The 11,695-nt window shown below is 43.0% G+C and overlaps 1 protein-coding gene across 4 annotated transcripts in view; it reads right to left on the bottom strand.

The window, feature by feature from the left end:
* The window catches only part of TSC22D2 (TSC22 domain family member 2), a 51,608-nt gene extending 40,177 nt beyond the window's left edge, over positions 1 to 11,431 (bottom strand). For 2 of the 4 annotated variants that reach the window (XM_065943427.1, XM_065943426.1), the window contains exon 1: positions 8,534 to 11,428. In XM_065943427.1, coding sequence (XP_065799499.1) covers positions 8,534 to 10,434 — 1,901 coding nt within the window. In that variant the 5' untranslated portion in view covers positions 10,435 to 11,428. Of the gene's footprint in view, positions 1 to 8,533 lie in introns of all 4 variants that reach the window. The other 2 variants (XR_010664259.1, XR_010664260.1) reach the window with 2 other exon arrangements.
* Positions 11,432 to 11,695: the final 264 nt, after the last annotated feature.

Consider the following 11,695-nt stretch of genomic DNA (forward strand, 5'->3'; position numbering starts at 1 on the left):
ACACTGATTAGTGGGCACAGATTAAAGGAGTCAAGTCTATGAAACCTAGTTGATCACGAATTTCAAAAGGGCCATTTGTAAATACTGAAGGGCCAGATCAAACACTTTTGTTTTGGAATGGCGTAAAATTGAGGAAATCAAGAGTCCAAGGAAAACACTGTTAATGGGGAGCATTTCAAGTTCATAGTCTATGATATTTGAAGGCATCAAGCAGCAACTGATATTAAAAATTTGTTAGAAATACTGAATTTTATGGAGATGTGGTCACAAATGCTCTTCTGCTCAAGAAATAAAATTTGAAACCACTTTTCTAACAACATATTTGATGTCAATGTAAACTAAATATATTTATATATAAATATAAGATACTAATTTAAATATAAAGCCAAATAAGCATTTCTTCAAAGACTGAGGTGTGGCTTACTCTGAATTTATTTCAGCCTGCTAAAGGAAAACACTGTTTTCCTATTTTTAAAAAAAATTTCAAAACCAACAGACAATAAGCATTCTCTCTGAATTTATATACTGAATAGTCTGTCATGAGAATTACCAAGTACAGGAATATGATACCTGAAAAACTAAGTTAAATGTGACATATGTCTACCTGCTAAACTAAGATACTATCTCTGCAGGGTTACCAACTATAATAGCAAGAAAAAAATATATGTACATCAACTTCAGAAATCTCTAAACAGAAACCAGGGCAACACAGTAAGCAAAGGAACAAGGGCCCTCTCTCCAACATTATCATCTACAAACTTTAAATGATTTAAAATACAATCTCTAGGCAAAAGGTTACACCACAACAGACCAGTGTCTACAGATGCTTTTCCTTTATCCTATCTCATAGCCTGGAAAGTAATAAAACTAGCCCTGGAAATATCCAAGAGCTGGCTTTGGAGTCAGAAAGCCTGAATCTGACCCTATGCCTTGTTTCACTTAATAGCTATGTGACTCAAATCCTCAGAGGCTCAGTTTCCTTAATCCATTAAAAAGGGGAGAAAAACAGTCACTACAATTGCTGAAAAGATGAAATGAGATTATGTATACATAGGCTCTAAAACAATTAAGCCTGGTCTGTGTTTAACACAGGGTTATGATTTCTAAATATGTTATATAAAAATCAACTTTTGGTAGAGTATATTAACATATACCAAATACTTAACCATTATTAAGGTACTATTGGGGCAAACAAAATAATTAAGGCAAGCAGAATACATAAACCTGGAACCAGGTATATACCAAGTTATTCAGTCCATTCCATTGGAGAATTCTACCTCTGAGATTCACATCTCCCCCAGATTTCCTTATACACAACTTTATAACAAGATTTTAATTAAAAATACAATAATCACTATAAAAGGGTATGGAAATGGTTCCAAGATACATACTACTTAAACAATAAAAGCTTCAAGAAACATCTTTAACAGCAATCACAAACTTAAATGTTAAAATCTCAATTTCTTTCTGTGACATTTAAGCCCTTCACTCTGGTTACTGTCAAATTAATCACATCATGTTCCACATCTGACAGTCTCACTCTTCCACATTGTTACACAAAACTGCCCTCCTACTTGGAAAATCATCTGCTTCTTTCATCAGTGACCCAATCTGAATGACTCTTAAGATTCAGTTCAAGAGTTAGCTTCCATAGAATGAAAAGTAATAATGGGTTGCTTCTGAGGACAGAAATTTGGTAGAATGACAGAGGTGGCAGAAAGGTTTTCAATTTATACTTGTATATTTTGAATTTTGAACTATGTAAACGTATTACCTATGCAGAGAATAATTTAAACAGAAATCAGTCTAACTATTCCCGCCCTACACAAATCTGACTTGATGTTCTAAATTGTTCGCATTAATAACTTAACTGTTCCATCACAGCCTACAATGAAGTATACAATTGGTAATTGTTTCCATAAATTCTGAGATCTTAAAGGAGAAGGTAAGTCTTATTTCTGTATCCCAGTACGTACTACTCAAAGAACGCAGAGAAAGTTGAATGACTGACATATTGCCACTTCAAATGTTTTCCTGGGCATTCAACCTGCTTATAGAGTATTTGTAAACTTCATTTTTTTGTCACACATTAGTCTAAGGGCAGGAAAAGGGTTTTACTGAGGGAAGGTTTAAGTTAGCAGCTCTCTCATGTATAGACTTATACTTAGGGAATCTTCAAGTCTGACCAAAGGCTCAAATTTTAATTTTACCAAAGAGGAAAACCAAGAAAATTAAATGACTTGACCAAATAAATCAGCAAAATGGTGGAAAAGCCACGATTAGAACACAAGTTTCTGAACCACGTATTATATCATGACTTTTTCTGGCCTGAACCAATGTCTCCTTTTCTCTGATTATATCCATGCTATGCAATTACATTTCTGGATCAAAACTGAAGACTCTTGATTCCATCATCTGTACCGGTCACTCATGTGATATGCCATATAGTACACAACTAAACACACTATAGATTATTTGATCAAGAGCCCCCTCTCCTTTGTTTCCAAAAGCTAGGTAGACCACATACCGTGGATTTGTTTTGGTTTACTTATAAAACCAGTTATTAAAACTGAATTCTAATTCTATTTTAGAAACCAGTCAGCCTTAAACTTTGAGTATCCTTCATACACAGATTAAACAATTTACTTGTGTAACAATGAAGATGGATAGCCTAAATTTTTACAAATAACATTTAAAACACACTAGCATTATTTACAATAATTGACAAATTAATCATAGTTTCTCTTCTAGATATCTATATTCTTTAATCAGATTTTAGTAAAAGCTTATGGGAAAAGAGGCTTTAAGTAATTTAACATTTAGACTTCACTTATTTGTCTTGCCAACTCTGATGAGTATAAATTATCAGGACGTTTACTAATCATCTATGTCCATGGTGAACATTATTAACTCAATGATCTTCAAAATTTTCACATAACCATCATATATAAATGTACAAGTTAAAGAATATGAGTTCATTCTTTTTTTTTTTAACAAAAGGTAGCTTGAGTACAAAGACATAAAACTAAAACTAAAATCTTTAATCTGACTTGAGGCTTTAAATTTGAGTAGTAAGCAGTCCAAAGTAGCATAGATGAAATTTAATTCACCTGATTTAAAAGTAGAACCAATCATATACTTTTTAGAGGTAGAGCAGATAATCAATATACCTTAATGTTACCAGTCAAATCTGAAGAGTATACATTAAAATATATTATGAAAAATCATGTAATGATGTATAAGAATGATACAAATTGCTGTTCCTAAATCTTTATGGAGGAGACCCAATTTTTACTCTAAGCAAAGCCAGATTAAGAATATAACAAATATTGAATAATCTGGTATGCTCAAGAATTATTCTGGTAAAGACCTAATTAATTATACAAATGACTCAGGAACGCATATTCTTTGTGGATGCAGTAATTTGTATTACATGATTTAAAAGAACAGCTTCAAATCACAAGACTACTGATATAGTATAAAGAAAAAAACTTAAGGGATTTATTCCAATTCAGAAATTTTGTTACACATATCCCTTCAACACTGTCAACAATTAAGATTTCTTATTAAAAATCTGCTCTTCCCACTAATAAAAAGATCCTTCGAGCATTATTTTTCAGGCTACATTTAACCAGATATACCTGTTTTTGTAAAGCATCTCTTCTACTTAAAGAGTAATTCAATTAAGAAATAAACAGTATCTTTCTGGAAAAGGAAATACATACTGGACTTAAATAATTGTTAAAAAAAGAAATTAGACCCCTGTTCCATGCTAGTAACATGGTATGGTTCCTATTCCTTTTGAGACCATATTTCATATTGTTTCACTATATTTACTTCTGTCTTGGTTATCTGCTGTTACTTCCTACTCCCTAAACCCCTCAGCTTCTACCATTTTAGAAAAAAAAAGTCAAGATTCTTTTATACTCCCCTATCAAACCATTCCTCAGGGAAGAGATTCGTTTTGTTTTCTTTACCATCTGATTGGCGGGACAGCTCTTTGTTACTAGAGGACTCTAGAGCACCCTCCAACTTCTGGTGCTGAGAAAGACTAAATGTGTTAGTCGCTCAGTCGTGCCGCGCTCTTTGCGACCCCGTGGACTACAGCCCACCAGGCTCCTCTGTCCGTGAGATTTTCCAGGCAAGGATACTTGAATGGGTTGCCATTTCCTTCTCCAGGGGATCTTCCCAACCCAGGGATCAAACCCGGGTCTCCTGCACTGCAGGCAAATTCTTTACCGACTGAATTACCAAGTACCAGGTCATAAATCTAGCATCATGTTTTATTACTTTCAAATTAGTGCTATCAAAATTCGCAAAGAACAGACTGGTCTTACATTTATTCTCATAAGGGAGAATAAATACCCCACTACCAGTACCAAAAAAAAAAAAGAAAAACTTTTCACTATAATTCAAGATACCCTCCATCCCTTCCAGGAAAAAGATTGTTAATAAATTAGTTACTTGGCAATGTTATCTTATCCACACACATAAAAGCCCTTATATTTTCTAAAAAAGTTAACCAATGTTCAGTCCATACAACTTAGTTCACAAAAAATTTTAAACAACTGTGTCACCATGAATAAAAAAGGTCATATTCCTGCTGATACAATTCCTGGTTTTAAGGACTTCAGGCACTATTTGATCATTGGCCTTTCTGGAAATCTGTGACAATTTCCTTGACTTAGAGCCAGGTTTTATGACTAAAGCATACCAGTGAGGCACTCTGATGAATGCATCAATATCAGTTTTTATACTAAATAACAATGTCACTCATATGATGTCAATCAAACTTTGATTACAAAATCCTTAGTAAGAGTACTTAGGCATAAGATGGTATCTAGCATGTGATTTAAACATCGACTATAAAGCCACAAGGCAAAATTATCTCCACAATTCAATATTGATAAGGAACCATAAGCTCCCAAAGAAATACAGATTCAAGTAAGAAGCTTTCACTTTTAAAGACTAAATGCAGTTTTTTCAGAGCTCTGGGAAGTTACTTACAGGTTTTTAAAACAAAGGTAAGAGTGACAGTTTTGCCTCCCGATACACATTTATGTAATTCTCTCTCTTAAATGTCAAGTAAAAAAAAAAACTTCATTTAAAAAAGTATATGTATATCTCATACACATATCTACATATACAACTAGACAAACAAAATCTGTGTTTATAGCACATACCAGGACACACCACTTAACACTCACAATTTATACTCTTTTATCAGCAGTCATTAGCAAACTCCACAAATAAAGCTACTAACAAGATATAAAGATATCTGCCACTAGAGGATCCTTACAATCAGGTTTTCAGCAGTCTTCTGGTTGCAGTTGACAGTTCACAATTGCAGCCATTCATGAGTTCCTGGAATGTGGCCTACAGAGCTCACACTGGTCAGTTATCTATGGAAAACGATCTGTGCTGTGTTCCTTTTCCAAAAGGGCCAGTGATATTTTGCACCTCCCCCCTTTTACCAAATAGGAGTCTGTTAAGCCTATAGGTAGTTTAAAAAATTTTTGTAACGTTTACTGTAGAAATGTCTATGCATTTTTTATGAATCATGTTTTCAACCACTATTATATCCTCCAGTTTACACAAAATCAACTTAAATAATCTTAACTGACCATTAAGCTAGAATGATATAAAATGTTATGCTAATTAACAATATGCTAATTAACAAAGTCAACAGGCAATGTTAACTGAGAACTTCAAGACTTTTCTAACTTGGCATAAAAAACCATCAGCCCCTTTAAAGATATGATAGTACATATATAGCGTTGGTGGTATAGTGGTGAGCATAGCTGTCTTCCAAAGATATGATAGTACATAGGTCTGATTCTTTAAAATAAATAGTCTCAAAATGAGCCAATACAGATCCTTGTATTAAGTAACAGAACCAATATCACAAGATAAGAGTGTTTAATACATCAACTTAAACCACCTGAATCTTTTTATCTTCCATTTTCCTTCCTTTTCTCAAAGAAACAGACTGTTTACTAACATCTTAATGATTGTATAAAAGGCAAACATCTTTTAAAAAATATTTTCTAAGGATCTGAAATTTGTCAACCTATTAATAATCACTCACTCCAATATTTTGTTTACATCTGAATGACTGCAAATAAAACTGTATGAAGATTTTAATTAAAGGCCACTTAAAATCACATTAAACGTATTTAATGTGATTTTTTTAGTACTATCTCAACAGCATTCATCTCAGTAATTTAACATACCACTGGAAAAACTGTTATTTAACTTCAAGCATACACCTTTAAAATGTGCTCTCTTTTACAAAGACTTTCCATTAAAAAACAAACTTAAAAAGACCCCAAAACTATTTCTACCTAATGGATTTATTCCTTCACCAGGTGTGTTGGTCCAGTGACAAAACAGTCAAATGTGTTAAGATTACATCTTGGAAACTGGCATGTTATATTAGAAACCAATGAAAGACTATAGCAAAAATTAGAAATGCACATTTGATAAGCAATGAAGATTTTAAAAGACTGGGTGGGGGAGGGAAGTCCACATTTAAAATAGGAGGATACACACAGGAAAACCCCTGCACTGGTTAACTGTTAAAATTGATAAGAACACTGATACAGTAGTATCCGTAATTCAGATAGTCATATGCTTGGAAATAAGATTCTGGAAATTACCAACTCTTTTAATAAAGAGAAGAAATAAATGCCTCTTTGAGATCATATCCTAAAGAATACAACTCAGAGTTCCCATTTATCAACACCTCTCTCTGCTTCATACCATATCATCACATTAAAGTTCTGGCGAATGTAACTGCAAAAAAACTGAGAGGTGTGAAGGAGAGAAAAAGACATTCAATTCACAGGTGTGCATGTTTTTGGGGTGCTGAGGGGCTGAGAAATCAGTCATTATTTCTTCAAGAGATATGAGGTGGGGGGATGTACAACAGGAACAGAGAGGTAAGCAAATGGTTATTTACCAACCCATCAAAAAAACTGGCTTCTGGCAGCTAGCAAAGGGAAGATGCCTGCTGACTATTACCAAAGGTGAACAAATAAACCCAAGTGGCGTTTCAGGTGTCCACCTATGTGTGAAAAGTGGCAGAAAATGTAGAGAAGGGTTTTTCTGCATGGCTTGTGGAATCAGTCTTTACTTGGCAGCCCCATCCACATAAAATCTTTCAGTGAATAGCTTGAGCTCACTCATGGACATGTGGTATTTTCTAAGGGTTCTCAAAAGACACCCCACAAGCAAATCTCCTATAAAAAAAAATGAACTCTGAATTACAAAAAGCAGAGGATGAATTTCAGTGAACATTTCAAACTCACAGAAGTATGTAACAAAAATACAAGGGTAATTCAAAATAAAAAGAATGTGAAGAAACTCGGAAGAAAGTAAGAAGAAAAAGTTTTAACAGGTCTCATTGTATTCTAGATACCAATTACTTCAGAAACCTATAAAGGTACTTCTGATCATTTACCATGTATAAAATTAAACCTTTCTCAAAACAAAAACCCCAGAAAACAAATTTCTAACTGTGAACTACCTCAAACTTTCTCTGTGATTTTTAAATGTAAATTTTGGTAATAAGCCAGTTTTTTAAAATTTGCATTATACATACTACATCAAATTTTCATGTGACATTTCCTCAAAACCACTTAAAATCCTTATTAAACCATAACCAAACATCAACTGTACTGGGCTTCGTATGGCAATGTACCAATCTGCCCTTGAACTGTTTAAAAAGCATCCCCTCTAAACAGAGGGAACCAGCTGTCAATGTTCATATTTTTACTAAAAAATCACTCTAATTTTTAAGAACTACAGCTTTCCCTTCTGTCAAAGTCTCACACCTCCCATTTCTACAGTAAAAAGATTGATGGAAAACAGGAATATCTTTCCAATACACTTTCTGCCTTTAAAAAAAAAAAAGAAAACCTTAAGTCACTAGGAAGCCTCCTGACCTGTCCTCTTTTATTAAAGGGCTGAAGACAGGATCTTCAAAGCCGCATCTGACATTTCATCATTCTCTCTCCACCCTTTCCAGATACACTGGAGATACCTTACATGGTTCTTTCTCTATTACAGGGCCTCCTTGTTTTCCAGAATGGGAAAGTCTGAACTGATTTTATGTCTCAGCCTCAAAACTCACACTGACAAAACACAATGCCATTAGGTGTTCAAGTGTGATCGACATCTCGTAAAGGGACAATCCTACGGGGTATAACCTACCAGCTACCGCTTACAAATCGAGAAGATTAAACTAATATCCACCCTTTCGAATCAACAATGTTGCATTCCTACCCACTTTGGTCCTTTTAAACAACTATGACATCAATTCTATCATTTTTACATCAGTAATCTAAAACAAATGTCTTTTCAAGTACCGATAAATCAATTTTATTAAATACAGACTACCGTTTATATTTAGAAATGTTAAGGTCCTCAAAGTGGGAAAAAAAAAACCCAAAAAACTCTCCCACAGTTGCATCCTAAACTAAAACGTTTGGTCAAGCATTCACATCAAATATTTCAAATAAGTTTTCCATACCTGTCTTCATCACCATCAACAGGAATAGCTATGCTGAATACAGAGGTGGCGAGACTGTTCATAGGTGTTAACTGAAGGGGGTTTGCCAGGGCATCTGCAACAGGAGGCTTCACAACAGGCTTATTTTCAGCAATGAGAGAAAGTGGTGGTTGAGGTAGGGGTTCTGATTTTCTTCTAGTATCGTCAACTTGCCCGACTAAAGGCTGGGTCTGAGTCTGAAACTGGCTCAGGTCAGACTGCGGTAGACTCGTCGGGGCACTGGCTGTGCCGGGCGCTAAGGGCAGCCCCACGTGCTGGATGCTGCTGCCGCTCCTGCTGACCGGAGGCTGGCTGCAAAGCTGCGGCGCCTGGCCCAGGGGCGCGGGGACATTTGGCATAGTAACAGAAGTGGTCGACACACTAGGCACGCTGGGAGCGGGCGCGGCTGCAGGCACGTTGGCAACTCCGGGCACCACGGCGAGAGGGCCGCCGGGCACGACCGACGGCGCGCCGCTGCCACCCATCTGCGGCGGAGGCGCGGCCTGAGGCTGCCCGACCCCAGCGGGAACCAGGCCCGACGGCGCCGTGCCTCCCACTGCAGCCGGGGGAACTCCGGCCGGCTGACCTGGCGCGGCCGGTCCTCCGGGCGCGGGGCCCGGCCCAGGGGCCACCGCATCTCCGGGCAAGGAGGGCGCGCCCATCATCTGCGCGCCAGCGGAGGCGGCGTTCTGGCCGGTGCCCGCGGAAGAGGGCTGCGCAGGGCTGGGCGGCTGCAGGCCGGCCACGTGCGGCTGCAGGTACTCACTCTGGCCGGCGGGCGGGACGGGCAGCAGATGGCCCGGCGGCATCGGAGGCTGAGGATACGCGAACTGCTGGGGCGGGGGCGCGGTGGCAGCGCCCACGGCCAGGCCGGGCTGCGCCAGGGGTACATTCGTCAGCGGCAGGCCCTGTCCGTTGGGCCCCGGGGGCCCGGCGCCCTGCGCCTGGCTGGGCGGCGGGGCTGCCAACCTCTGCGGCGGCCCGGCTGCGGCTCCCGGGAACAGCGGCAACGAAGCCGAGCTTGGAGCCACAGCCCCACCTACGGGCGGAGGCGGCGGCTGCGGCTGCCCAACGCCAAAACTCTGCGGCGGGGCCGGGGCGGGTTGGCTCATTTTCTCCGACGGGGGTAGCTGTGACACAGCAGTCAAGGAGCTGTCAGTTCCCGAGTCGGGCCCGTGCGCGCCCGGCATGGAGGCCACCACCACCACCACCGACCCTCCGGTGGCGCCCAGGCCGCTGTCCCGCTCCGCAGTCTGGTCAAAAGTATTGCTGTGCCTAATGCAATCCCCGGACCGGGTCAGGACGCTGCTATCGGAATCCCGCTCATAGTATTCCATGCACGTCCATCGGCCGCGTCTGTAAGGCTCCCCGCTGCCGTGGTCCAGTTTGATCACGCGAAAACGCGAACTACAAGTGGTGGGGGGCTGTGATGAGGCGGCAGTTCCTGGCGTGGCGGACGGGCCCGTGACCGGGGGAGCGCCGGGGGCCCCTGAGGAGGGGACTGAGGTGGCGGCCGGCGACACGGTGCTGGGCAGCACCCCGGCCACGCTCCGGGCCGAAACGGCTCCTCCTCCGTTGGCCGGAGCGGCTGTCGCGGCCGCCAGCTGTCCGTCCAGGAGGAGGTTGGGGGAGACGGTCCCAGGAGTCTCCGCATCCCCAACATTGTTGAGCGTCTCTTCGGAGGAGCTGCGCTCGCAGACCTCCTCGGGGCCGTAATCCGTGGCCCGAGAAACGTCGAATATCTCGGAAGAAACGTCCTCTGTGCGTGACTCATCCGGGTCGTCCAGGCTTTCGGTGTCCTCGGTGATGCTAGTAGCCACCTGGGCCGTGGTGACACTGGTGATCTGGAAGCAGCTCTTCTTCTTGGCCGGCATCTTGGACATGGTGAGGAAGGCTGGAGGGCAGAGAGGCACGCCGGCTCCTCCGCGATCTTACCGGAAACCAGGAAGGGCAGAACACTGGCCCCCAAAGACAAAGTCCGCGTCCGTGCTGGGGTCTGAGGCCCGCCGCTGTTAAGAGTCACGGGCTGATCCGGGCGCCGGCCGCTCCGTGAGACATCCTCCTCCCGTTTCCTTATCGGAGTCGGTCTCTTCGGCTCTGGTCCCGTCTCACTCGTGCGGCGGCTCCTCCTTCCTTCTCGCCTCCCGCAGTCGCGGCGCCTCAATTCAATCCCCCCAGTGGCGGCGAGAGCACGATCCCAGGGGCGGGTCAGCTGCTTCCTCCTCGCGTCTTCGGGCCGCCGTGGTCAATCCAGCTCGGCGCGGTCAGCAGGCCTAGGCTGGGGGTGGGAGTGGGAGGGCGAAGGGGAGGCGGCGGCGGCGTGAGGGGCGGTGCTGCCCGGCTCCGGCTCTTCGAACCAATGCCGGCGTCAGCTCCGGGCTCTCGGACGCCGAGGAAAGCAGGAGTAGGAGTGGCGAGTCCGGACCCAGGGATTCCTGATTCAGCCAGGAGCCGCGGGCGGGTGGCGAGCTTCGGCACGGGCGGGCGGCCCTTCCTCCCCGGCTCTAGCCGGAGCTCAGCCCCAGGGACATGTCGACTGTCTCAGGCGGAAACCTGCTCCGGGGGAGGGGAAAGCCGGCTCGGTCCTCCCCTATACAGGGGGAACCACCCCCGCGGGCGGGCGGTGGCGGCGGTCTCGGCCTTCCCCTCGCGGCTCCTGAGAGTGAGGGGCGGCGGCCGCCAAGCGACGGCGCGCCGGCTGTGTGAGGTAGCTGCGGTGGCTTCTTCGATTCTTCCTCGGTGCGCCCGGTTCGCAGGCCCTGGAGAAACTGAAATTCAAACTGCTGAAGCGGCGGCTGCAGCTCCCTCCCCTCGGCCAAGATGGGGCTGAAATGGCCGCGCCAGGGATGCTGGGAGGAGCAGCAGCCCCGCTGCCGCCGCCGCTGCCGACTAAAATGCCGCCGCTGCCGCAGCCGCCGCCAGCGCCGCAGCCGCCGCCGTTCCGTGACGCACCGGCGTCGTGACGTCACCGCCCCGCCCCCTCCGGTTTCCTGCAGTTTCGCGTGGAGGCTGGGGGGGGGAGCAGTGGGCGGGGCTAAAGGTTAAAAACGGGGAGCGGTTTTTTTTTTTCAATTTAGAATTTTTTTTTAATTTAAATTTTGCCCTGTAGGTCTTTAAGAGTTGAAGAACTAAAGACGCTTAAAT

Source organism: Muntiacus reevesi, chromosome 8 (genome assembly GCF_963930625.1).
Source record: "Muntiacus reevesi chromosome 8, mMunRee1.1, whole genome shotgun sequence".
Lineage (NCBI taxonomy): Eukaryota > Metazoa > Chordata > Mammalia > Artiodactyla > Cervidae > Muntiacus > Muntiacus reevesi.